This window comes from Panthera pardus, unplaced genomic scaffold (genome assembly GCF_024362965.1).
Source record: "Panthera pardus isolate Hobbes unplaced genomic scaffold, ASM2436296v1 HiC_scaffold_11, whole genome shotgun sequence".
Classification (NCBI taxonomy): Eukaryota; Metazoa; Chordata; class Mammalia; order Carnivora; family Felidae; genus Panthera; species Panthera pardus.
In genome coordinates this window covers 26,353,392-26,381,334 of record NW_026526666.1, presented here as the reverse complement: position 1 = coordinate 26,381,334, position 27,943 = coordinate 26,353,392, and the positions used below count along the sequence as shown (strand labels likewise).

At 44.4% G+C, this 27,943-nt stretch overlaps 3 protein-coding genes across 4 annotated transcripts in view; 1 reads left to right on the top strand and 2 right to left on the bottom strand.

The window, feature by feature from the left end:
• The window catches only part of SLC44A3 (solute carrier family 44 member 3), a 116,243-nt gene extending 105,812 nt beyond the window's left edge, over window positions 1-10,431 (top strand). The window contains exon 17 of one of the 2 annotated variants that reach the window (XR_008418537.1): window positions 9,865-10,431. The gene's annotated coding sequence lies outside the window, so the exon portion shown is untranslated. Of the gene's footprint in view, window positions 1-1,385; window positions 1,676-9,864 lie in introns of those variants that run through there. The other variant, XR_008418532.1, reaches the window with a different exon arrangement.
• Window positions 9-27,590, bottom strand: CNN3 (calponin 3). Its single transcript, XM_019457572.2, has 7 exons — window positions 27,294-27,590; window positions 5,889-6,010; window positions 5,624-5,690; window positions 4,767-4,904; window positions 4,275-4,391; window positions 2,418-2,564; window positions 9-1,113 (listed from the first exon to the last, which is right to left on the bottom strand). Exons 1-7 carry the CDS (start codon window positions 27,348-27,350, stop codon window positions 772-774), a joined length of 990 nt encoding a protein of 329 aa, XP_019313117.1. The 5' UTR covers window positions 27,351-27,590; the 3' UTR covers window positions 9-771.
• On the bottom strand, window positions 12,531-15,933 carry LOC128774145 (40S ribosomal protein S7-like). Its single transcript, XM_053892174.1, has one exon. The coding sequence runs from the start codon at window positions 13,593-13,595 to the stop codon at window positions 12,963-12,965; it is 633 nt and encodes a 210-aa protein (XP_053748149.1). The 5' UTR covers window positions 13,596-15,933; the 3' UTR covers window positions 12,531-12,962.
• Window positions 27,591-27,943: the final 353 nt, after the last annotated feature.

Genomic DNA, 27,943 nt, shown 5'->3' with positions numbered 1-27,943 from the left:
CTCATATGAATGTTCAAAAAAAATATTTATTTATAAAAAATACAACGGGATAAGTTTATGCTGAGAAATGCAGCAATAAATACAGTTGAAGGAAACAGCAACTCTACATTGATACATTGGCACAAACAGGAAGAGCACACACACCACCCAGACCTAACTGTCTGCAGGCCGATTTTGTACACGCTCCTTTAGAAACACCACTCTGAAAAGATCTTGTCGGTTTAGGTAAGAGAATGAGTACACATATAATCACAAATGCACACGGATCAGGACTTTATTTAAAAGTTAGCAAACAATACTGTAGACATTGATATGTAAATTTCTAAAATGCTGCATCTTAAATTTAGTTGGCAAAGACCACATTTAGCTCTAAGCATGACTTTAGTCTTCCACATAGAAACCAGATAACTGTAAAAAAAAAAAAAAAAGCTTCCTATTGTTTGAAAATCCCAGTCTATTAAGTAGATTGTAAAAATGCATAGGTCTTTAATAAGAGAATTGGCTGTACAAGAGTACTCCCCTTTCACAGTATTCCTTTTTACTTCATATGTGAGTTATTGCTTCTGCTGTAGGATTTAACTGTTACAGCACTAAAAGGGAACTATTTAGGGAAGAGGCAGAAAAAGGAAAAGGGAATGTACGTAAGGCAATATTTCTTTTAGGTACAATAAGCATAATAGTGTTTTAGGAAGACAAGATAAAAATTACTCAAGGCTAGCTTGGTTCTCACTGAATAAAAACGGGCTAAATACTGAGCTCCTCTGTGTAAATCTAATAATCAATGCCTTGGTCGCCATATTGGTAATCTCTGGGGTAGTCATCTTGGTACTCTCCATGATATTCATCTGGGTATTCTGCCTGATAATCACTATCACTAATTTCAGACCCATTTGTTCCCGTTCCTTGGCTTCCATTGTGAATGACAGGTTCTGTGGGAGCGGCACAGTATTTCGGATCATATACTTGCCGCCCAAGCCCATACACACTCATTCCTTTCTGGGAAGCAACTTTGTTGGTTCCCATCTGTAGAGAAATCGTCGAGTTGTCCACCGGTTGTAATGTTAGCTTCTGATCATAGATGTCTCTTCTGGTACCTGGTGCTAACATCCCCGCCTGGTATTAGAACATAGTATAAAAGTTAAAACAGCAGCTAAAATCTATTCTGCTGAACATTTTCTAAGTTATGAAATTCACATTGTGAACGCTAATGTAATAATAACTTCATTTCAGGGGTAAAGCTAGCTTACCAAATAGTCCTGATGCTGAATCTTTCTCAAGTACCAATACTCACTGGCTTTCAAACCAGGTCAGCCCTTCCTTCAAACCCTTGCTCTGCTATAAAACTGCTAGGTGGCCTCTAAACAAGCTAATACTTTTGGTTTTAGGTTTCTCATATGCAAAATGGAGAAAATACCACCTACTTTGGATTTAGGAGAGGACTCAACATAAGCAATGTAAAAAGCACAGCGTAATGTGGGCACCCTGGAGAGTTACATGTGAGTACCTATTATGACCACATACACTCTCCAGGCCATCCATTTCAGAAGCTCATCACACATTCAGCAGAACTTATGCCGGGCAGTCCTTAAGGCCTGAAGTCTCAAAGAGCCAGCCACAAGTACAGTAACTCATTTCTCCATTTATGCCAAGCAGACAGTTCCAGGTTTAACTGGTAAAAAAGATACGAGACAATGCCACATGTGGCAGGACATCTCAACTTTAGGTCACAAGGAGAAAGCTTTTTCAAACCCTATCCCCCACTCCTGTTGGATGTGAGCCCTGCCTGCTCTCCAGTGGTTATGGGAACCTCCCTATGAGGGGCTGATCTATTTTTAACAAGGAAATACTTCCATCTTGCATGGTGTTAGAATGCTGGCATTCTCACCACGCTATAGCCCCACCTAACTCCTCCTTAGAACACCAGATCATTTTACCTACCAAGTTTCAGAGGCATTAGAAGGAGCAATTTACTTGGATCTGGAGCAAGAAATAAACTTGCTATAATAAACGTATCTCTTTTCTTCTGGTTAGACGGAAAGACCAGCTGTTCTGACTGCCAACACACCATACTTGTGTTCCTACAGAAAGGTCCTCTGATTCTTTTGCTTTCTCAGCAAAACCAACTTTCCTGAAGGAATATACTTTATACCATACAAAAAATACGTCCTTTGAACTTAGTAAGTTAAGTGTGGGATGCCTGGGTGGCTCGGTTAAGCATCCAACTTCAGCTTGGGTCAGGATCTCACTGTTCCTGACTTCAAGCCCCACATCAGGCTTCCTGCTGTCAGCACAGAGCCCTATGTCCCCCCCTCTTGCTCCCTCTCTAAAAATTAAACATTAAAAAAAGAGTAAGTTAAGTGCTAATTTAAATGATCCTTCTCTACTCTTTGCTCCAAGTATAAAAAGGCACTGCTTACCTGGCTGGCTCCTTTGTTGGTGCCCATCTGCAGACTAATTGTGGTCTGGTCAAAAGGTTTGTCAGTTTGCATTTTGGGATCATAAAGATGCCTCCTGGTCCCATAGGCCGTCATACCTGCCTGGCTGGCACACTTGTTGGTTCCCATCTTTGAAGTTAAAATTAGCAATGATTACCACAGGTCACCACCATATACGACAAGCAAAACTTTGTGTTCTACTAAAAAGACAGAGGGGCACAATTGACAAGTCCCTTTTTGTGCTGAGGCTAGCTAGATACAAAATCTCCATGCTTTCACAACTTTCAAGGTGCTCACTTTATTATTTTAATTTTTTTAACGTTTTTTTAATTTATTTTTTTTGACACAGAGAGAGATGGAGCATGAACGGGGGAGGGTCAGAGAGAGAGGGAGACACAGAATCCGAAGCAGGCTCCAGGCTCTGAGCCATCAGCCCAGAGCCTGACGCAGGGCTTGAACTCACGGACCGTGAGATTGTGACCTGAGCTGAAGTCAGACGCTTAACCGACTGAGCCACCCAGGCGCCCCCCCAAGGTGCTCACTTTAAAAAGAAAAATTTCAAACAAGGTTTTAGAGGGCAGAATTATGAATAATTACCCCTGCTCCTCTTCTCCCTACTGTCTGTACAGCACAGATAACCAAATTAAGAGGTACCGCATTAGCCACTTAAAGGGACAGAGGCACTCTGACTAGGCAGCATGCTTTTCTACTCCAGGGGTTTGTATAAAAAGTGACAGCAAATGCCAGGTGTCTTCTCTGGCAGCTCAACAAGGGCTTCTTTCAAGTCTCATTGAGATCACCAGCATCTTCATGGGAAAAGGACCACATTTTATTCCTCCAACTCTCATGTCACCAGAGAGAAAGAGTGAGGAATGTGAACTCAACCAAATTCAGAGGAACAAGAATTCTTTTCTCCACTGAGAATATGGCTTTAAGGCCAACTGATATACCCAGTTCTATTAGCTGGGGACACATTTCTGATGGGTCTTTTTCCTTAAAAAGGAAGGGAGGGAAAAAAAATCATTACAATCCTACCACCCAGATATTAGCTGTAAACCTTTGTGTGTGTGTCCTTCTAGGCTTTATCTTCTCTGTGTATATATTTATCAATACACATGCATGTAAATAAATATACATTCAAAAATAGGCATGTGCATCTTTAAAGTAAAATCGTGATCGCACTGACCATTGTATTTTGTAACCTGATTTGTTTTCCTTCATCTTTGAATTCTTGTGTATCATTTTTACCTTACTCTGGTTCCTTCTGTGCGGTTATAATTTAACCAACTGACTACTGTTTGGAATTTCAGGTTTCCAATTTCTTACCAGATACGATTTTGTAGTGTACAAAAATAAATCCACCTCACATGATGCAGCGGCCGCGAGGACACACTTCTCAGTGGTGGTTTCGTGACATTCTCCAGGGGAACGATGTGAAGGGGAAAAAAATACCTGCACTAAGTACTTCCAGTAGTGCTTGGCTGCTGTATTGTGCAAATAAATGACTTCGGCATTGAGGTTTTATAAAATTGCCTCATTTGGTCAGTATCATTTAGGAATTTATAAAACACGTTTTCTTAAAAAAATAAAGACAATGTAATTAGGGAGGAAAAGTCATTTCCTAGAGAAACAATTGTCAAGTCTGATGGCATGCCTGAGGTTTCTTCTGAAACCATCATCAACGTCTCAGGGGCTTTAAATGGACATAAATTATATAAACCACATATCCATCCCCAAAACCTACATTAGCATGGATCTCATCCATTCCTTACTTATGAGAGACACACTTTACATGGTGAGAACTGACAATACCGAATCAAGCAGTAACACGTTGCTTACCTGCAAACCAATTACACTCTGGCCAGCTTTTAATTTTCCTTCATCAAAACGTCTTGTTTGTTTTTCTGCATACTTAACTCCGATGTCAATGGTTGTATGGAATCCTTTTGTTTTAGCCTAGACAGAAATTTGCACACTAACTAAAAAGGAACGCTGAAGTGGAGATTCTGCCAATAGTTTTTCACAGAAGGAACAACAAAGAAACGATACTGTCCGTAGATGAAGGCTTCACTAGGTAATACTCAAACTGAGGGGTTGAAAAACATATTTAAGGCCAGTCAGTAATACCTGTGGCTCTGAAATGTTAAGTGTTCTGATTAAGCTCTCTTATATGAGGCAGCTGATGTCAGCAGCCTTTCCATAAAGCTAATAATTATGGAAGAGACAGAGGCTGCTCCGCGCCTAGCCAGAACTCCCATGGGAAAGAAAAGACATAATTCATCACCAACATGGTGGGGCTTTTAAAAGCAGCCATTAAAGACATATACGTACCAGACCTGCCAGAGCCACCAGTGTAGTCTGAACCTGGGTCATGTTTCCATTCTCAAAAAGATCGTTCGCTTCAAATATGTCATGTGGCTTCATGCCATAAGCTTGAATAGCCTTAATAAAGTTGCCAATATTCTCCAACTATAAAGGAAAAGAGCCATATAACTTTGGGAGCTCAACACTGACATTCACATTATCTAAACATTATAAGCCTTCGTGACTACTGTAAGATGCCAGGCAGAAAGTTACTTGGCAAGGAGTCTTGACCAGATACATACCAAGCACAGCTCTGTCTGGAAACGGAAAGAGTAAATAAAGAGTATTTTACAGTAGGTCACATAATGGTCTTTTTATTTTTACGTAGTCATTTTTTTTTCAGTTCTTTGAAGGCAAGATCTTCCTTAGATAGTTTTAAGAATTCTGTGATTCTGTCTGAGCTATCCAGGGCTAAAATTCTGTCAAAAGGTACAGGATTACTCATCTTAATAATTTATTATCTCGAAATATATAGTCAAAATATCCAATTTTATGTAACCACACCCATTTGTGAACTAAGACTGCCTAATATGGTGTTCTACAATCAACCATTAGTTGTTAAATTCCTTGCTTTTTCCCTCGTTTATCATTATGGTCTAGATTGTATTTCTCTGTATAAGCTGTGTCAAATCCTCTCCAAGAGTTGACAGACTAAATACAACTTCTAAGCTAAGGATCTAATCACAGAACTAATTCTAAGTAATTATGGAAGCAGAGTAAAAAATAAAATATAGCCATGTGCATTAATTTCTGCTAAAATGTCTACTTTAATCAAATCTTTGCTGCATAAAGAATAACCAGAGGTTGCAGGTTCAGCTGTTTACCTGAGGCCAGTTTAACGAGGACTCGTTAACCTTCTTCACTGAGCCCGGCTGTAGCTTGTTTATGAGTCTGAAAAGTAAAGTACAGGTGACATTTATTGTTCATACAAAAACAAGGACTGGAATGTAAAGTTGGCTCCTTTAACATCAGTAAGAAAGCATTAAAAACATTTCTGAAATGTTAAGGCTTGACACCCTGGATTGGGAAGGAGGACAGCACAGAAGCCTTGTGGAAAGGACCAGAAGAACAGAAATGGCCAAAACTTACTCGCAGAGGATTATGCCATCTTTTAAGCCCAGCTGAAAGTTGGTGCCAATGCTCATGCCTGTCACCTCTTCTATCCAGTTTCGGAGATCTTCTTCTGCCTGATGATCATACTTGGAAGCGATCTGAAATACAAGTTAACCAACTTTGGAAGAATTTTCATTAAAGCATCAAAAACTGCTGACTTCAGCTTGCTCTACTTTTCTTATCCATTAAGACCACAACCGTGACATGCAGCAAATTACACTCATTGGAATTCACTGGCAAACCTAACCAACTATTATAGCTTCAGTAACTAATAAAAAACTTTGGTTAAGGCGGTTCTTGCAGAAAATTTGAACAGTACAGGGAGAGAAGCTGGGATTGAGAAGGAGAAACTATGGATCAAAACAAGACAGATTTCCACTCATGACACACAGGAAGTGACAAGAGTTTATAGCATATTACAGTATGGCAGTCGTCATATTAAATTTCAAAGATTAAGTCATTAAACACCACATTCCCAAAAAAGAGAATGGCAGGATTCTGACACATGCACCTATTTTACACAGTGTCTTAACCTGCCAACGCATCTCGGCCAATAGTTTTGCTGCTCGCAGGGTTCTGGTGTCTCTACGCCTCTATTCAGCCAAATGCACACCGTGTGCATATGCACACACATGCACGCACTCCTTGGTACTGACCGTTGTACTGTAAGTACAACTTACACTAAGAAGCTCTGTTTATGTAGTCTATAGCCTATAAACTCACAGGAGTCACTTCTAGACCCTTAGTGTACCTGGCACACTACCTGACTTCCAAACATTTAATACAACTAAAAGAAAAATTCCTTACTTAACAGAATTCTATGATAAAGGCAATTTACAAACATAGATCCTATACTATTATACACGCTAAAACCTACTACACACAGATTTTCAAAGATCTCTTCATAATAAGACCAGAAACCTCAATTTAAAAAAAAATAAAATTTACACAAAATATTATTAAAAACCAGTTCTCAAGCTATTCCTTGTCCTAGGAATATTAGAGAGGTCGGTCAACCAATTAAGAAGAACACAGCTGGAAAGAAGAGATTATGTGTCATTTTTCTTCTCACACAGGTGAAATGCCAGCAACACGCAGATCATGCCCAGGGGGATGGAGAGATGATGAGCTTGTAACTGACTGTTGCAGCATCTATGGAAACGGAAATGAACACAGAAACATTTGCTTCCATAAAACATGATTAGGTTTCATTACTGAAATAAATAGTCTGAGGACATTTTTGTTGTGGAGAGGGCCCTCAAGTTCTAGTTCCACAGGGAACCCTCTCCCGAACCCTCACCATCAAGCGGCCGGGCAGGGTTTCTGATTCACCGTCTTCACTGCGGAGGGCAGAATCATTGGATTCCACTCATTACTGTATCATTTAGAGAGAAGCAGTCCTTGATCTGCATTTTCCTCCCAAGTTAGAGAAGTGGCTCTATACCTCCCATAGGCTAATGGAGGATTTATTTGAGCTGTAGATTTACTTAGCCAGAATTCTAAATGCAAATTCAATGAGTTTACATTTTCATGTTAAAATAACTAATGCTGTGCAAGGTGTCCTGGATCAAATTTTGGCCTGGAGGTTAGTTTATAAAAGACAGGTCAGGCACAATATAAAGCTAGTACACAATGTGTGTTCACTGCCTGCCCTCTGGTACTTCCATCCCCCCCCCCAAAAAAACGCCACATTTATTTGGATTTCCTGCCAGTGTGGGTTACTGGATGTGGGAACAGGAAAGAAGGAGGCAGTGATGATGGAAGGTGTTGCCAACGGGACACATTCACCTCTGGTGAGCAGGAAGGAGGCATTACTCCTATTACACCTCAGATACGTATTCTTACATAATGAATGTATCTCCCCCAACATAGGGGACATATCTATTTAGATAAATGGCACCTTTAGAAAATGCAATAAATAATTTGATAGAAAAAAATTTAAGATTTTCACACTAGATTTTGGTTCTAGGTGACTAGGAAAAAAAGCTAGAAATGTGGGCGGGGTGGGGTGTGTGTGGTATGGCTGGAAAGGGACCAACAAAGAAGAAAAGGAAAAACCAGCACTCCATAAGTGTTAGCTGTGGAAAACAATCTCCCAGTTGAATTTTTTTTCAAAAGCAAAACACTCAACGAGGAGTTGCGTTTCAATGAATCTAAAGACAAACATGGTAGGCTAGGGTGGGAGGGGTGCGGTCAGGGCTCTGAGCTGGCTCCACGCATCTTGCTATGGGCCCTAGTTCATAGTCAATCCATCTAGCTTCTGATCCATTTCCTGTCTACACAAAAAGAAGGCTGAATCCAATGAGCGCACTAGGTCTCTTTCCATTCTAAACTGTCTACACAGTTTGGCCAACCAGCAAAAATTAGAAGGAAATTCGTTCTCTTAATTTTTCCAAACGTAAAAATGTAAGTAACACTGGAGGGGCTGGGGGTGTTTTGGAGGGGGGGGATGAGCCCCAATGAGTCAAATTTTTATTCAACAACAAAAAAACCCATAAAAGCATATTTATGTTTCCTTTATGCAAATGTGTCTGACAGATTCAATGCCATGCCCCAAACCACAAAGTGATTACAGGTCTAACTTGAAATATCCTAGCAGAAAAGCCAGAGAGAAATTCATCTTCCCTGTGGACTGTTCTCATCAAGGGAGTGAGGAGAGAAAAATCAAGGACTGGAATTAGCTGGAATTAGTCAGGGTTCAAACCCTGACTCCACCACTGACTAGTTGCAAGCTGGAGCTCTGGACGGCCGACTCCGTCTCCAGACTTAATGTAATAGGGCATGCACGAAAAAAATTCATAAGCACATCCAGGCAAAGCTCAAGACCCCAAGTGCTAATCTAAAGATGAAAAGTAGGAATGCGTCCCCATCCTGTAACTGTTGCTCCTGGCCTAGGATTTTACTTTAAGTAAAGGAGCAGCAAGGATTTTTCTACTCAAATACCACTTTTTTAAATAAGTGAGCTTTCTGCAGACAGCCCAGCTAAATAGAATTCAAAATTTCAGAATATGTACTTGTGAGTTTAAAAAGAAAAAAAAAAAAAATTCCTATGAAATCATCCAGGAAAAAAAAAAAATCTATTTCAAATTTTCTTTTAGCTCCCGGCCTGCAGCACTGTTCCACAGGACACAGAAATCGGAAGTGCTTCCTTTAAAAGTGTATCAGAACACAACCCAAGCAAATATGGTTATATTCTTTAATTACAGAGGATATTTTTTTAACTGTTTTATATACACAACTTGTAAAATCAAGGGACTGAGAACAATTAAAAATAAAAAGGTCTGGCCAATAACACTTATTCACTATTTCTATCTAAAAAAGCTTTAATTTCTGAACATCAGGCAGAAAATGCTGACAAGAAAACTAGCTTAAAAGATTACTTAATCTCACTTCATTAATACATCATGGAAATGTCACTCTGATTTGTTTAAAAATGACTCTTCTGGGGGGCCTGGGGAGCTCAGTCAGTTGAGCGCCTAACTCTTGATTCTGGCTCAGGTCATGATCCCAGGGTCATGGGATTGAGCCTCGTGTTGGGCTTCACGCTGAGTGTGGAGCCTGCTGGAGATTGATATTTCTCTCTCTCTCTCTCTCTCTCTCTCTCTCTCTCTGCCCCTCTCCCCTCTCTCTGAAATAATAAAAATAAAATAATAATTTAAAAAAATCACTCTCCTGGGGCGCCTGGGTGGCGCAGTCGGTTAAGCATCCGACTTCAGCCAGGTCACGATCTCGCGGTCCGTGAGTTCGAGCCCCGCGTCGGGCTCTGGGCTGATGGCTCGGAGCCTGGAGCCTGTTTCCGATTCTGTGTCTCCCTCTCTCTCTGCCCCTCCCCCGTTTATGCTCTGTCTCTCTCTGTCCCAAAAATAAATAAAAAACGTTGAAAAAAAAATTAAAAAAAAAAATCACTCTCCTGAGTTATTTATAAACATCATTTTATTTACTCTTCTACAAGATTTATTTGATTTGATCTTCCCAAGCCACTTTCACAGACCTTCTGCCTGGGTCCCTCAAGTGCACAGCAGCGTTTCCCAGAGCCCTGCCTCCTGACCCCTCTCCCGGGGAGGTGCACGTCCGGACAACTTTGGTACCATCACTGGAGAACCCCTGCTGCAGGATCCTAACTAAAGCTCACCAACATCCCCCTTGCCAAACACAATCAAAGTTGAAGAAAATGAAGACAGAAAAGCCTCTGGGGCATCTGGGCTGGAGGTGAAGAGAAACCTCCTGCCAGTCATCCTCCTGGCCAGTCAGAGCTCTGCCAGTCCTGCTGCCACGCCCCTGGTATCTTCAGTTGCCCGCCCCCGCTTCCTCTTGTGCTGGGGCTGCAGCTCAGGCCCAGGTGGCTTCAGCCTTCTGCCCTTCCCTGGGCTTGCTCCTCAGAGCTAACAGCAACCAGTGTGGAGTCACCCTCTGGTTTAAGGGCAGCTCAATCCTTTCTAGCTGTATGACCTTTCTTCTGGATCTCTAAAATAACACTTGTTTAAAAAAAGAATAATAATAAATAAACAGTACAGAAGCATGCAGAGTGTGCATTTTCAATGGGGTAACACGGCCCCGCAAAGGGACGACAGTGGGTTCTTGTGGTGGGAGTGAAAACAACCGTAGACCTTACGGTAATCTGTGACCCTCCCCAACAAACTCTATCCCTTTGTACTAAATCTGGTGGGAGTCAAGAGGTAATTAGGAAAAACATCTAAAAACTTTCTTTGGGGAAGCAGTGATGGAAAAAAGTTGAGGAGCATGGAGACAGTAAAAATGCACAGGTTTCTCTTCACCTCCCTCCCCTCCCCCTGCCAAATCCTCCTCCCTTCCCAGAGGTGAGCACCTGCCTGTCTGCCACTTCTGCCACGTGCACACATACATTCGGGCAAATCAAGTATAAAATAACACTACATCTCCCTTCACAAGCACAAGCCCCAAGGGCCGACGCCTCAACAGTAAAGGGAGACACTAGATCAGACGAAAGCCTGCTCATTGCCAATAGCCAAGCCCTCCCAGCCAAGGAGGTCTGAGAAGTTCCCCGACAAAATCCCTAAAAGGGGATTCGGAGCAACAAGGGAAACAGAGCTTCAAAACCATCTCAACAAGTGACCCCAAAGTGCACTGTTTTATGCACTGTTTTATGGTGCTTCTCAGTGTAAGCAGGGAGCATTCAGCCAAAGTGCAGTTTAGTAAAAAGCTGGGGGTGCACCCGTGTGAGGGGCAGTGATTATATATATAACAAGAACTGTCGGATGGCCCCGCTTACACCCAGGGATGTTCTAGAATCTTCGAAAGAATGAAGATGTGTCTTTCCCATGCACTCCTCACAATATATTCTTCTCACAGTGCTTGGTAAAACCTGGAGGCGGGCAATTCCAGATCACTAGGCTCCGTGTCTCACACCACCAAGGTAACCCAGCATTACCCCAAACCCTCTAATTCAATGCAGCGTCCCTCTGTTTCAAGAGTTCCTGTGCATCATGGATTCTTCCTCCAACGTCCTTCTCCATTACTCCTTCCTTCCATCCATTATTCAAGTGGCTACTACATACCAGTTAGGTTCAAAGGCAAAGTCTCCGCCTGAAAAGCTTACATTCTAGTAGAAAGAGACAAATACCTATTAAATACAGTGTTAACACCCTTCCAAAAAAATTGTAATCAGAAAGGGGGATATTTAAAATAAAGAAAAGATGCCTGGCTGGCATATGCCTGAAGCATATGACTCTTAATCTCGGAGTTGTGGTTTCGAGCTCCATGTCGTGTGTAGAGGTTACTTAAAAATAAAACCTTAAAATAAAGAACAGAACCCCCTGGGACTACCAAATAGATTTCCACCTAAAATACCATGATGCCTCTTCCCTTCTTTATCACCTGCTATATAAAAATATATTTCTTTCTTTTTATCTATCTATCTATCTATCTAGATATCTAGATATCCTTCATGCCCAGTGCAGACCCCAACACGGGGCTTGAGCTCATGACCCTGAGATCAAGACCTGAGCTGAGCTAACAGTCTAATGCTTAATCCAATGAGCCACAGGCACCCCTAGCATCTGCCATTCTTGATACCTCATGAAGACAATGAAGAGGCTTTAACATTTTTTTTACCTACCTTAACCTTCCCCACCCTTGGCAAATTTTTAAAGTATTCACATTGTGGATACAACAAGCTAAAGATCACATGTCTTGAAATCAAACTTTTAAAACTTCCTAAAACTGTGTTCCCAATTCTAGTGCGACCTAAGTAAATGACTTAACCCTGGTGAGGGAGGTCATCTTCCTCCCAGGACCATTGTGAGAATGAAGCCTGCTCCACAGGTAAAGAAGGGCCCATCTCAATGCCTGACACATCAGAGTTAATGCTCTCCCTTTTTATCGGCTTGAGCACAGAAATTACAAACTATTAACCGAACCCCACTACAAACTGTTCGCTTTATTGTCTATGATTCAAAAAGTTCCACTGGGACTCATCTGGGATACTGCCCTTTGCCACTCATCAGCATGCCCACTCCTGCATGTCTTTGCATCCCCAATTCTCGTTCTTTTTCAGATTATTGATGAAAAGGATAAAGTAACTACTTTTTGAAAAACAGATTTATATCTTTAAAAAAAATTTTTTTAATGTTTATTTTTGAGAGAGACAGAGCATAAGTAGGGGAGGGGCAGAGAGAGAGGGAGACACAAAATCCGAAACTGGCTCCAGGCTCTGAGCTGTCAGCACAGAGCCTGGTGCGGGGCTTGAACTCACAAACTGCGAGACCATGACCTGAGCTGAAGTTGGCTGCTCAACTGACCGAGCCATCCAGGCGCCCTAAAACAGATTTATATCTTAAGGGTGATAGAGGTGGGAATTCTAGAGAAAAAAATCACTTTTACGTTTGGGATAAGAAGGTCAAGGTAGATTGCATGCCTTCCTCAAGGTCACTATAGAATCTGAGACTCCTTCCACGGTCTGAACTGTGCTAAAGATCTGATGGCAAATGAGTATATTCCAGGGCTATGGAAAACCAGATCTGCCTCAGGTAAACAAGAGGGACACCTAACAGCACTTTTTTAAATCATATTTGTTTACGACAGAAACTCTGGGAACTCAAAGTGAACATCCTTGCCAGTGAGCTTCCGATAGATGCCAGAGAAAGTTTCAACCCTGTGCTCCCCATTGTTCTGCTGTGCTTTAGCCAAATGAACCTTTATAACCTGGCTGCCATCCAGTTTCACGTGGATTCTCTTGCCCACAATTTTGCTTGGGAAAACCAAGTCCTCCAGGATCACGTTGTGCACGCCTGTCAAAGTGCAGCTCCTGGGACACTTTTGCTTATTTTCTGTATGGCTTTTTTGAGTTGGCCGAGGCAGAATTCTCCTCTGAGCAATAAAGACAATATGCTTCCCACTGAACTTTCTCTCCAATTCACAGACGAGCCGGACTTGGATTTTCTGGAAAGATTTCAGTTGAGGAACGCGAATAAAGATGATAATAGCTTTTGGACCACCACCAACTCCAATTTCCTTGGCTGCCGTTATATTCAGCTCCTTTAGCTGGGCTTTGAGGTCCGAGTTCATCCCCAGCTTGAGGAGAGCCTGGTATATGCCGGACATGAAGTTGTCCAGCTTCTTGTCATTGGGCCTCATGATCTTCATGCTCAAACTGAACATGGCCTTCTCCTTGGTGAGAGCGCTGGCCCAGGAAGAGCCTAAATGCATTGTAAAGTTGGGCCCTTTTCTCAGAGGTACAGCTGGACCTTCAGATCAACATGTCAGCATACGGCACCAGCACAATTTTTTCTCTCCGAATACGTATAGTCAGATAAATGCAAAGATATTATGGCTCAATGTACCAATACTATGAAACTGACAAAGTTTTTAAAATGTCCTAAGAGGAGTTAGTCCAATGCATAAAGCAAACCGCATAACTAAGAAAATGCAGAAAAAACAGAATGTCAACTTTGCCTTCTCTAACTAGAAAAAGACCTTCAGTTTAGAATATACAATTTAGAATATACATAGTTAAAAGTTGGACTTTGAAATTTCAATCTAAACAAGATGGGAGTGAGCACAGAGGCTGGATTCCCAGAAGAATCCAGACTCAGAAAGAACGATGAGCAAAGATGCATGGATTAAACAGCTCACTGATGTGAGATGCCCTGGCAAACAAAAGAACAGGAACCTGCATGAGGGCCCGCTGCTTCCTGACCCCCACCCAAAAGGCAAGGACCTCTCTACTATAGGCTGAAGAGCCTGGCTGTCATGCTAGAGTGGACTCCTGGAGAGAGAGTGTGCAGGTACCTGGGCAGAGGTGGGTAGAGAAAGTCATCCATTACCAGGAGCCACCATACCTATGCAAGACACATCTAACATGCCTGTACTCTCCTTGGGGACAAGACAGGCTTTAGTCATCTTGTACCCCTAGAGCCCATGCCTAGCGCAAAGTAGGTATTCAACAAATGATTTTTCATCCATTGGTAGTAGTACCCAACTAGAGAAATGCCACAGATTTAAAGATCTATCTTGTTTCGGAAAGACATCTGCATTTGAATACTGCTGGTTTTTACAGGCGCCACATCTCCTTGATCTACCAATCTAGTAATCTTAGATGGACCACTAGGGACATATTTGTTTTACTTTCTCATAAAAGTCCCTATGTCCATGGCACTCCTTAGGTCCAGTTTAGTAACTCTAGAAGTAGGGCCTGGTCAGAAGCAACAACCATGCCCGCTGTGCTGATCTATGTCAAGGAAGGAGGGGCTTCCAGTGATATGTACCTTGAGGCTTAGATTTAGATCTGTTCTCTTCTGTCTTGGTAACAAATTAACAATTGGCAATCTGGAAACTATTGGACATACTTATCAAACGGATAGAAAATTAAATTAGGAATAGCTCAAAAGAAACACAGTTCAGATTCAGAACATCCTAGCTTAATAAATTATTCCAGGTATATGTAAAATCCTGCACCAAAGTTCTAGAACTAACTCGTCATGCATACTCAATAAGCTAAACAACTCTGTCTAAAAAAAGCTAACACTCTCTCGGTGTGCACAGGTATACAATTCTTTATAAAATACTATTGCCTGTGTTATTTGCTTGATAACAACAGCTCTATGAGGTAGCCAAGGAAAGGATTACTTAAATAAAACAGGTGTGAGAGGAGCATGTAAACTAGAAAACCTTATGCAATTATCATCGCCCTTACTTTATAAAGAGGGAAAACCAACTTGCCAAGCAAGGATTGGAATCCTTTGACATGGAGGTGCCTCAACTACCTTATTACAGTGATCAAAACAGAATGACTCAGTGCTTTGTAGTCAAACAAAGGAGTTAGTTAATAATCCCACTGGACTTTGGTAGGTTAAACCATATCTGTGGCATTACCGTGATGAATTCTGAGTGCTGCAGCCTAGAAGGGGACACTGACAAATGGGCAACAGTTTCTAGAAGGGGCAAACTGAATGGGGACAAGATCAGAAAAATCATACACAGCCTATAACGAGAGACTGTTCGCCAGGAATGGCTATATATAACCTAGAAGGGACTTTGGGGGCAGGAGAAGAAACAGGCTGGTACCATCTGAATAATTAGATGAAAGTCCTATAGAAGAGGAAGTCAATCTGTTCTGAATGCCACACTGCAGGCAGACCCAAGACAAGTGTGTGGCAATTCTAAGGAGACATACAATCAGCATGTAAGGATGGAGAGCACGTGAGTGCCAGCGAGCGAAGCACAGGGGGAAGGAGACCCCCAAGAAAACCTGCTGGAGAACATTCTCTTGCTTCGGAAGGAGGCTGGCTGGGTCTTGAATTTGATGTTGCTGTAGAAATCCTGCTGAAAGGGGACTGTCAAAGAAGCCCCTCAGGTAAAAGAGATGAAAACAGAGATGCTCTTGAACACTCTGCTTCCTTCACCTCACCTCTAGGATATTTGAGGGTCCGCCTCACTCATCGCTCATCAGACTTGCAGCCATCTGCCATTTTTACTGCCATCTACCTCTTCAGGTACTGGTGTCCTCAGTAGGCACCTAGGTGCCTCCTGAATAACTTGTGAGTCAGCCACAGGGTCGGCACTGAAACGTTGTCCTTGGTTTCTCTCATTACAAGGGGCATCAAGGCAGGAAGTCTTCCTTCCATAGCTTTAGAACGTTTACTCACTCCTCATCGACTATACAGCAAGTCTGCTTAGTAGGACGGGCCTTGTGACCTGAGGAGGCATGAAATCCACCTCCAAAGCCCTGAGTGTACATTGTATTTACACAGAACTCATCTCTACCAACCTGGGAAATGCTCCCTGCTCCCAGATCGCTGACCACATTCATCGAAGTGCTCCCAGCTGTCCACCCCAAAAGTGAGTCAAACACACACTGCCCCCTTACTCTGAGCTACTGTTGGGCCATGGGCAGAAAGAAGGCCAAGGAGGAGCAAGACCCCAGCCTTCTGGTCAGCCCTCAGTACATCAGGAGCTCCTGCTGGGGGCCCAGTTCTAGGTCTCAGATCTTGAATGCCTTTTCTAACCACAGCGGAGTCTGTCCCTTTGAGAGGCCTGGCCTTACACAACCGGTGAAGAACAGAGTTGAAATACCTCATTTTAGACACAGGCTAGATGCTGCTAGTGAGGTTTCACAGGAGTCTTAAGGATATATTAACTGTGCAAGATACCAGGGCCTTTTTCTTCGCAGTAAAAATTAGATATGAAATTTCCATTAAAAAAGCAGGATGGGATTTCACATTTCCTCTTTTTAAAAAATTGTATGACCTACATCATGAAATAGCATATGAAGATATAGGATACCCAACTTGTTGAGACACTAAGTAAAAAGGTTTTTGGTTTGATTTGCTTTAATGGGGAGTGTGAAAAAAGATGAAGTCAAAAATAAGGTTCAAACACCTTCATGACACCAAGTCCTACACAACTGCCACCAAAGACGGGACAGATGCAAACTATGGCTCAGGCTTCTTATACACTGCAACAAAGAAGGAAAAAGTTACAAGACTGACAGAGTTCCTTAAAAAAATACGTTTCCACATGGCTCCCTTTTCCAGTCCTGAAGCCCAAGGAGACCCTGTGATGAGGTCACACGGCGCCCTCCACATCTCAACAATAAAGCCAACTGCACATTTTACCCAACCTAATGCTATCTGAGAGCAGGGAACAAGGGAAAATAAGTTCCTCTGGAAGCTCTGGATCCCCCATCAGCGTGCTGTGCAAAAGTATCTTGGAGAAAAAAAAAAAAAAAAGCCTCTTGGAGACTATGTAATAAAGGCTTGCTATAGACATCCAGGCACAAAAACAAAATAAACCCAACTTTGCATCCCTTCCAGATGAAGGGCCCAGGGAATGAGGACAGAGAGCAGTACACAGGCTGCAAAGGGGCCTCAGCAGGACTCAGCAGAGAGCGGCAGCTGAATCAACAGTATATTCCACAGGCAGGCGTCAGCCTGGCCGGTCCCCTCCCACTGCTGCTGCCTGCACCATCAGACCCCAGTGGCTCCAGGAAAACAAGGCCAGGAGCAAAGGAACACCCTGATTTCGCATGAGGAGGGGAACACAACGGTGGTAAGGAGGAGGAGAGGTCTCACCCACCTCAGTTGTTTCCCGGTCCTCTTTCTTGCTCCTTCCCAGCTTTTCACAGTGAACCTTCTTCCTTCTATTGCTTTGGTCCCACTCAAAGTGCACACCAAGGCCTTCCCCTTATTTGGTCCATCAGTGGGCACACACCACCCCCTATGTTGTCTGAAAAAGTGCCTTTTCCCCCCTTTTTTGAATGCAGTTGACACACAGTGTTACGTAGTTTCAGGTATACAGCACAGTGATCCTATTTCTCTATACGTTATGCTATGCTCATCACGACAAGCACTCATCACTTTTTTTTTTTGTTAAGTATTATCTCCATCCAATGAGGGGCTCAAACTAACAACCTCGAGATCAGTCTCCTGCTCTACTGACTAAGCCACCCAGGTGTCCCAATCTTTGATTAAACCTGCTGCCGGCTACAAACACCGTCCTGTTTTCTCTTTCATTTCATGACAAACCTCTCCATTTCCTCACTTAGTACTTCTTCCTAACATCTCTGGAAATTTCCTCTATGGAAGACCATCTCTCAGAAGGTCACCAGTGACCCCTCAGTAGCCAACTCCAGTGGCCTGTTTCTGCAGCACTCCGGAAAGCCCCTCCAATCCCCCTCCCTGTGGCTGCTTGTTAAAGAACTTCATCCTAGAGCTTCCCTCTCCGGTCTGCCTTCTCCTCTTCACCTTGAAAGATGCAAGTTCTCCTTGAGTTCTGGCTTCTGATTAAAAGTTAACAGCATGGGCTCTGGCAACTAAATGCTCTGGTTGAAATCCCAGCTCTACTGTGCTGGGACCTCCTCACCTGTAGACCAGAGATCATTAATAGCACTTAACATCGGAGAGTTGTTGGGAAGAATCAAGGATTTAATTCACGTTAATCATGAAGAAGTCAATAAATGTCAAACCTTACCCTTCTATGTGTGCTTTGCTGGCCACTCCTGTAGAGATACCATCAAGATTTCCTCCTTCAAACTCAGAACATCATCCGGAACAATCACTTGACACTATTTGATAGCCATTTGGATAAGAAATCATCTTGATGCTGCCTAGACTTTCTATTTTAAAAACTATGTATCATCAAATAATTTGTAAAAGAGAGGCCCCCACCTCACTCTGCTGCCAACTCACACCTGAGTGGTGGGGTGACTGAGACAGTAGGCGTCAACAGATGTCAGTGACCCGTAACTTTGTAATAATGAACTAAAACAAGTGACTTGAATTTTGACAAGCCTGCTCTGATATCGTTTTGGTTTACCACCAAGAGGAGAACCACCTTCTCTTTCCTACCTTTGGTGGGAAGGATAAACTAATTTTTTTTAGAGAGTCATCTGGTACTACCTATAACACTTTTATGTATTAGGTCAACAGTTATGCGCTTTTCTACACAAGTACTTTTTAAGGAAATATCCACCAGAAGGGAGGTAATGAATAAATAACCAGAATCTCTACAAAAGACTACAATTCAGTTCTAAAATGGCCGAATGATATTCAAAGTTGCACGAGTGGTTGGGTGGGGGGTAAGGGATACAGGATACTTTCACTACTTCACTATCTGCACTCTTCACAACAAATATTTCAGTCACAAAATCAGAACAGAAAAAGAGAAGAGGTTCTCATAGGCAAGGAAGATGGCGCCCCAAGGTAGATGCACTGTGTCCATACAGAGATCACTTGTCCAAAAGTCATGGGCTCAGGTCTGGCCCCAAAGCCTACGTCTTTTCCTCCACTAATGTTCTCCCACCCCCACCCCCCTGAACCAGCCCGACAGGAAGTGTCTATGCTGCACACTGAGCCTTTGGCAGAGGGCTGTGCTGCCAGCCAGCCAGAGGAGGGTTAGGCAGCAGGCTGGGCCTCTGCGGCTTCACATGAAGTCCTTTCCACTCCCGGAGGAGGAGAGGGCATCCAGAAGCAACCTCTACCACCATCACCGCATCAGACTGATGCACCATGAACATGCTACAGAGTTCGAGAAAATGTTGATTCAAACCAGCCCATGGGGAATCAGCAGTCTCAAAGGGCGTTGCCAGCGTGGTTCAAAAGTTCATAAGAAGATATTTGGCAGAGATGTCTCAGACCAAAAACACTTTAACTCCTCCACGGGCCCCTATAAAAAGGAACCTCCTACAACAGGCATGTTTTAGAAGGTGCTGTAAGACGGAATGCAGGAAAGGGTGTCAACAGAGCAGTCATGGAAAAGAGGAAAAGAAGAAAATTTAAAAATCAAGCCCAGAGGGGAAGAAAATTCAAAACGAAAGCCTGGCTGGCAAAGCACATGCCTGTGTGTATGTGTGGCCGAGATGAGGTGGGGCTGAGGGATTTCTACAACATACAGGTCTCTCAAGAAAGGTAAGGAAAAAGCAGAGACAAATGCCTCCCAGTCTTCAGAGCAGAGAATGGGCCCATTCAGGGGGAGGGATGCAGCCATACGTGAACTCTCGTGAACTCTCGAGAATGGCCCCAGAGTTCCGGCTTAGCTGCGAAGGCCAAGGACCCTGACAAGCTCACAATATGACGTTTAACCTAAGTATGATTTCTGTACTCGATCAGAACTATGATTGCTGTTGCTATTTTTGCATTCAAAGTAGAATCACATGTTTGAATTATGAGAGACTTACTACACATGGTATTGATTATTTTCTCTCCAATTTCCTCCCATGTGAAACAAAAGGAGGGAGGGAAAACTGCGATCATGAAGCACACACTCTCTCTCCCATTTGTGGAGCCTTGTGTAGCACGAAGCAGGCTGAGAGGCGGGGGATAGTGAAGAAAGATCAATGTCCAAACACTTGGGAAGGGGAGAGAAACAACGAAGTCCTGGCCAGCCCTGTCTAGCCACTCCACAGCCAGGATCCCCTGGAAACGTGTCAGCGAGGAGAGGAAAATGGCCATAAATGCTTAGGTTACGTCTCACCCGAAAGAGTCCTTCCACGCCCAAAGATCTCTTTTCCCTGCACTCCTGCCTCCAATCCCCTGGCCTGCCCACTGCAGGCCACTGATGGCACTCATACCCTGAAGCTTCCTGTTGGCAGAAGGAAGATGCTGAAGAAGTTCCCTCCCTTCCTTATGGGGGAAAACTAATACTACATCTTCTGGGCCCATGGACTTCCTTCACACAGGTCTATGCGAAGCCATCCTAAGACCATTTGACACAGAAGGCCTCCAGTGCAACCAAGATTTAAACACAAAGGGGTAGGGGCAGGCTCAGGCGGTGGAGCATGTGACTCTTAATCTCCAGGTTGTGAGTTGAAGCCCACGCTGGGTGGAGAGATTACTTAAAAAATAAAATCTTGGGGCGCCTGGGTGGCTCAGTGGGTTAAGCATCCAACTTCGGCTCAGGTCATGATCTCACAGTCCGTGAGTCCGAGCCCCGCGTCGGGCTCCGTGCTGACAGCTCGGAGCCTGGAGCCTGTTTCAGATTCTGTGTCTCCCTCTCTCTCTGACCCTCCCCTGTTCATGCTCTGTCTCTCTCTGTCTCAAAAATAAATCAAAAAATAAATAAATAAATAAATAAAATCTTAAAAATAAATGAATAAACACAAAGAGGTAAATATGTTCATCAGTGCACTATGGAGGAATATGAGCCCTATCTGAAAGCAAGAAATGAAAGAGGCATCTTATCTTGTTTAACAGAAATCTATCTCTTAAGAAGAAAAAGCCAAATAATAACATGGCCAGAAAGCAAAGCCTCAAGCTCTCCGAGAAGCACCTGGCTCTGGGGGCAATGTGGACACAATGAGAACAGGCTTCGAACCCCAGCATTTCACAGAGGGAGCACAGGCTACCAGGGGAAGGAGTCTTGGATAAGGACTCTAGGGGCAGATCATATTCTAGACACAGAAGTGAAATCCAGAGGTATTGTTTGGCATTGTGGTCCCCTATCTGCCAGAAGCCTCATTCAGATACAAACAGATTCCTGAATGAATGTCCAAGTCTTGGAGATAATCTCAATATCTAGAAAACAAGAGAAGCTCAGTAGAACACAGGACTGAAAGTAACCAGCAGAGAACCAGCCAGCAACGTGGAACAATGGCTAACACTTACATGATGTGTGCTTGTAGTTCCAGGCATGATTCTAAACACTTTACAAGGGCTGTCTATTTTACTTCTCCCAACAACCCTATGAAGGCAGGTATTTCCATATCCTTATTTTGCAGATGAAACACAGGTTACTTGCCCAGAGTCACAGATTCAGGGGCAGAAACAAGATTCAAACGCAGTCTCCATAGTCCACGGTCTTAGGCACGAGAATCTACTTTCTCACTGACAAGAACCAGGTATCTTCAAGTTCACAAGGATTCCCACGGTCGTATGTTTTTATAAAGTCTGCCAGGTATTTTTGTATTTCTGGGAATGATTGACATGTTCCGCCCTCCCACACTGCATATGCTTCAGGCCCCACAACCAGGATCTACTCTGGGCTCAAGAAATCCTTAACAAAAACCTGAGCACAAGGATGTGTGATTAACAGCTAACAGCCCAGTATGGCCAGGAATTTAGGGTTAGGAAGAACCAACACACACAGAATATATGCTGTAGGAGGCTAATGCCTAGAATAAAATGAAACTTGCCAAAAAACTCTAAGGACGAGCCCTCTCCCACCACCTAGTCATACTGAGAGAGTAAGTTAAGCATTTTCTCATTCTGCTGGGTGTAATGGTATAATTGGCTACAAAAACCAAAGCCATCCAATTGTGCTTCATTTTCTTCTTTTTTTAATGTCACAGATAATAATGATCGGTTCATAAAACACTTTTAGGTGAAAATACTCACTAACCCCCACGATCCGAACCTGGAAGGGAAATGGTACAGGGGGAAGGATGCACCTCTGGTTGATGGCAGTACTTGTGACATCTTCCTCATCAAGCCTTTTTTTTTTTTTTTTTTTTTTTTTTAAACGTAAACTCTACACCTAACATGGGGCTCCAACTCACAACCCTGAGATCAGTCAAGAGTCACATGTTCTACCACCAACTGAGCCAGCCAGGCACCCCATCAAGCTTATTTCTGAAATCTAAAGGAGTGGATAGAGACAGACAAATAGTACAATTTCCACAAAGGAAAGAGTGTAAAAAGCTGTGAGTCACAGCACAGTGAACTTGATAATGATCTTCATTAAAATTCCAGAGTAAATATGTCTCAGCATTTTAGAGAAGAAAGCATGGTACCCCTTCTCAATTTAGCAAATGTATTTTCTTAAACTGTTTTGGTCAAGAGAGGGGGAGAAAAAAAGAGGGCAGGTAAACCACAATGGCATCTCCCACCCAGGAGGCCAGATCCGCTGAGTGACCACTTTGCAGGTGGTCTTTGGGAGATGCAGGTATCCCACAGAGCCTTACAGAGGGGCCTTCTACCGTTCCTCCCTAATCTGGGAGTCTAAGAAAGAGCCTCAGCAAAAGCACAGGAATTATCTTGCTAATAAGTTTTCCAGTGTAACATTAATAAAACAAACTGAAGAAAAGCAATCTGTGAAAATCACCTTGTCCTTCCAAATTATCACATTGCACTACAGAATTCTATTGCGAAGAATAATAGGGTTAACTTCCAATTTTTAAAGATGGTAAAATCTACTCCTGATGGATAGGTTCATTAAATCAACAAATACTTATTAAGCATCAACTATATCCCAAGTTGTATTCTGAAATACAGATCTTGACGTAGCTCATCAATGAATAAGACTGGAACCCCTATGGCTGGTAGAAAGAGACCGTAAAGAAAAGCTTTGAATTAAAAGCCTATGTCTGGGGATGCCTGGCTGGCTCAGTCAATAGAGCATGCGACTCTTGATCTCAGGGTTGTGAGTTCAATCCCCACGTTGGTTGTGGAACAACAACAACAAACTAAAGCTAGACCCAGCTACATTTTTACCATGATTCCGGTGCTGTACCAGGCAGACCACCTTAGGGTGCAATCTGCGGCTGGAGTCCACAATCACCTGGGGTTAATGTGATCAGGAACACTCTTAGAGCAACTGCTTGTTCAAAGGCAGGCTGGCTGCCAGGCCTCGCGGGACATTTGGTCCTATTTGTTACTATATGATTGTTTAACTTACTCTTCAGTGATTTACAATTTTAGTAGTAAGTCTTCCAACATGATTTTTAACTGTTGAGGGCTACCACTGTTGCAACCAAGAAGATTCCGCAAGAAGCTATTTTGCTCAAACCATACATTCCAGGTGAGAAAACTGTGAGAACGCTCATTCCAGTTCCCATTCTTCTTAATATTTCAGAGAGACGACACCCCTCAAAGATACGGAGGTAATTTCAGCTCCACCCACTCCCTCCACAACTGATTTCCTCCACCTTCCCTGGGACCTATAAGCTCCCCACAGCATTTGCCGTGAGCCCAGGGAGGGTATGCTTCCCTGCATCCTCAACTTTACAAGGAGGTCTACTGGCTCCAACATCTTGTTCAGAGCCAAGCGTCAGGAAATGCTGTGCTTTCCTTGAGGACCCGTCATGTTTTCTCACAGCTTAAAAGGCACAAAACTGTTTTCCTTTTCATTTTGGTCCCCAAAATGCAGTGGGGGGGTCTGGCTCAACCTTACTCCGTTCTTTCTTCCTTTCTATTTCTTTCTTTCTGTTTCTTTCTTTTCAGGACCTTACTACTTTATGAGTGTTTCCATATCCCACAGAATTATCTACACCAGCTTCCGTGTTATCTGTATTATCCCTGACCCTACTATTCTATTAAGATCTTTGCAGATTGCAAGTTATTGACCCTTTGTTGTTTAAAGATGCAGTTCACAGTCCATGCTGAAAGATTCTACTTTTTTAGGCTGTTTTCAAACTTTTGCCATTAAAAAAAAAAAAAAAAAAAGTAAGTCTGATATGTTTTGCCATGTATTATCTATCATCTTGTCAAATAAATATCTTAAGTTTACAGATTTTTCCCCTGCACTTTTACTAACTAAAAGTACTTAAGATCAAAGATTTCCTCAATTCATTGACGAACTGCTTTCACAGCTGGAATATAAAAAGACCAAAGGCTTATTTAATAGAAATGGAATACTTACAGAGTCAGTGACAAGTCTAAGAAATAGAATATCGATACTAATTTTCAATTACTAAGAACTAATAGCTACAACATAGTCATCAAGTACGTACTACAAGCAGACACATCTCACCATAGTGTTTAGGGGTGGTAACTATTATTTCCCCCATTTTACTGATTAGGAAACTGGGACAGAGATATACCCATGAACTTGCCCAACATCATACAAGGCAGAGTGACAGAGGGAGGACTAGAACCCATGTCTGCTTGAATCCAAGGTCTGTTCCACACTGCTTCCTGAGGACGTTTATATTTTTTCCACTTTGTTAAATGAAGTTTTAAGAGGGGGGAAAAACACACCTTACATTTAAGCAACATATCAGTTATGCAATACATAAAGAAAACAGAGGAAGAAATCAAAAAGTGTCCAAACCAAGCAGTGTCAAAGTTCATGTTCCATATACCCACTCCTCTGTTGGCACTGTGTCCACAGCTGAAATGCAGTATCTCATACAAAAGCCTTACCAAACATGGATATTTGATTTCCAAGCCCAGAGCAGATGAAAACAGCACTGGATGAGTAATTACAATGTCAAGAAGTGACAGGTGGACAGCAAAAGTGGGGAGGGTGGGCAGACAACAGTGACTGGTAGTAGAATATCCCTAACTACTTCACTAAGATATCACTTGGAGAGTTTACATTCTTAGAATATTCCAACTCTCTTCTGTGATCTTGAGCAAATCACACCCTTTCTGAGCTTTGGCATCCTGACCTATAAATGATGTTGGATAGCCCCAGCAATCCCTCCCACCTCGAGGGGCTGCTGTGCTGTTAAGATCAAAAGACTTCCTATGAAAGGGTACTGTATGAAGGGCCCATATAAATGAATGGGGTAGTTAAAATATGCCTTTTGTGCTTAAAGGAATAAACCCGCAGTTATAGAAACTCAAAGCTATAACTTTCCAAAGGCTCTGAAAACTGAGGTTTTACTGTTTTTAAAAATGTACAATTACAGTGATCTAGCCAGTGTGTGCAATTCCTTCAGTCTGCTCAATAAAAAGGAGGAAAAGGGCAGAAGCTGCTTCATTAGTCAGCAAAAAGAAATTAATACGGATATGAACATCCAAGAAAAATAAGTCACTTGAAGGACTGCCAAAGTTATCAGGACCTCATTTACAATGCAAAAGGTAGAGACTCAACCGTTCAACCGTCCCCAGCCAAGAATCACAAGGGCGAATTAAAATTAATGTGTACACGCCAGGCCAGGGTATCACATCCAACAGTTTGGACTTGCGGATTCCTCTGAAAGGATTCCTAAAGCTCCATTTGTAAACCCTGGAAAGAACCGAACAATCAGGCACAAACCATTTCTCTGTCCTCTAAAAAAAATGTTCAGGAAACTATTTTCGAATAAGGGCAAGGCACTAGACAAAGTAAAGAACCCAAACGTTCCAATGTTGGATTCGTAGGTTAAAATCAACTCTTTGCCTCAAAGACTGTTCAGAATTTATTAACTGAATCAGGATGCGCAGGCTGTAACGGGGGGGAGAAGAGCTATAACTCTCCCTTGGGGTTTGACAACGGTGCGCTTCATTGCCTCCATATAATTCACTCCACACCGCGTGCACCCTCAACACTGGGATGCTGCAGCTTTGACAATGCCAGCGTATTCTACCAGCGGTCGGACGGTGCGGTGGCAATCCTGACATGCTTCGGCTCCCGGGAGGTTAATGGGAATTAAACCACAGCAGCCCTCCTTTGTGGCGCTTTGGCCAGAACAGCAGAAAGGAGACAATGAGCGTTCTGTGCGCAGTTCCGCGCCGATTGGCTGCTCTCTCCCCCCAGAAACCCCTGATGTCATGGGCTTGGAATGCAGGGAGGGAGGGAGGAAGGAAGGAGAGGATTTGGGGAGGGGGGACGCCTCTCATCTCTTTCCCAGACCAAAAGTCCCAAAGATAAGCCCAATGCATTCCTAATGCTAGGCAGTGGCAAAGCTGAGAGTTTCCAAACGCAAATCACTCCACACTACAACCCGCCTCGGCAAACATACCCTAAACAAAAGCAACCCACGAAAATATCCTTGATACCGTTGAAGTCTAATGTACTACAAACTTCGGTTTTACAAAAAATCTCAACTCTACAGCAGATTTCGCTTCCAAAGCGGCGCACTCAGGCTTTGTCTCCGTTTTCCGCAGCAGCAGCAGTTAATTTGCCTCAAGGCACCGCAATTCGGAAACTGTGAAGCGTCCGGGGGTCCCTGGGGTCGGTGGACCTCTCAACGGCCCCCCTCCCCGGGAAGAGGCAAGGAACAATGGGGGGCCCAGTTTGGCCACGTAACCGCCTGACTCGGCTTGTGGCTGAATTCGGCCGGGGGGTTGGGGTGAGGGAAGACGCACGGTCCGGCAGCAGCCCAGGCCCGGGCGGACGGCGGGGGCTGCTTGCCGGGTCCCCAGCCGCGCCGATGGGCCCCACCTAAGGGCGAATGACCAGGCAGGAGCGCCCCCTTCCCGGAGGGGCGCGTCCTGCAGCCACGGACCGGCTCCGGTAGCTGCAGGCCGGCGCTGCGGGATTCCAGGAGCCCGGGAACCCACCGCCCGCCGCCAGTCCTGGCCCGCGGCGCTGAACAAAGCCAGGAGAGCGCGCCTGGGAGACCGGCGCTTCGAGCCCGGGGCCAGGACCGAGACGCGCGGCCACTCTCGCGCCGCCCCGACGTCGCCTCCCCGCGTAGCCGGACAGCCACCGCGCGCAGAGGAGAAGAGCGGCCCAGCGCCGCCGCAGTCCCAGGGACCCTCGGGCGGCATCTAGCCTCCCACCCCTCGCCCTGGGCGTGGCCGCCCCACCAGAGCCCGGGCGTACCTTGTTCTTGACCTCGGCAGAGAGCCCGTAGGAAGGGCCCTTGTTGAAGTGGGTCATGGTGGTTCGGGAGGCGGGAAGAGGCTGCGCTCGGGTCTGGGGGTTTCTAGTACTCGTCTTCCCCGCTCCTGGCCCCGAGGAGTGGCCGCAGCGCGAGATGCTCGGAGCTCGCTCCCCTGGGCGGCGCAGGAGACGCCCAGACGCGGCGGCGGAGCGCGGGCGGTGCCTCAGCGGCTCGGTCCGACTGGGTCCCGCAGAGCCTCCCGCTCCGCTCCCGAGTCCCCCACGAACTGCCCCCGCCTCCTGCCCCGGGCCTTCGGGGATTGGCCGACGGGCCGGACCAATGGAGAGCCGCCTCCTCCCGCCTCTCCGACGAGGGGGCGGGTCGGCCAACCGAAGGGCTAGGGGCGCTGCGCCGTCTCCCGCGCGGGTCTCGGGCCCCCGCCCTCGTCCTCACGCCACGGAGATCCGCGACGAGGCGGCCCCTCCTCCCTGCCGGGCCGGGGCTGGGCGGCGAGGGCGGAGGCCGGCCGGAGGACTGCAGCGGCCCTCGGGCGCCTAGGGGCTTCCCAGCGGCCCAAAATGCACGTCAACTTCCAGGCATCCGCCGCTGCGCTCGGGGCTGGCCCAGGGCGGGAAGCCCACCAGCGTCT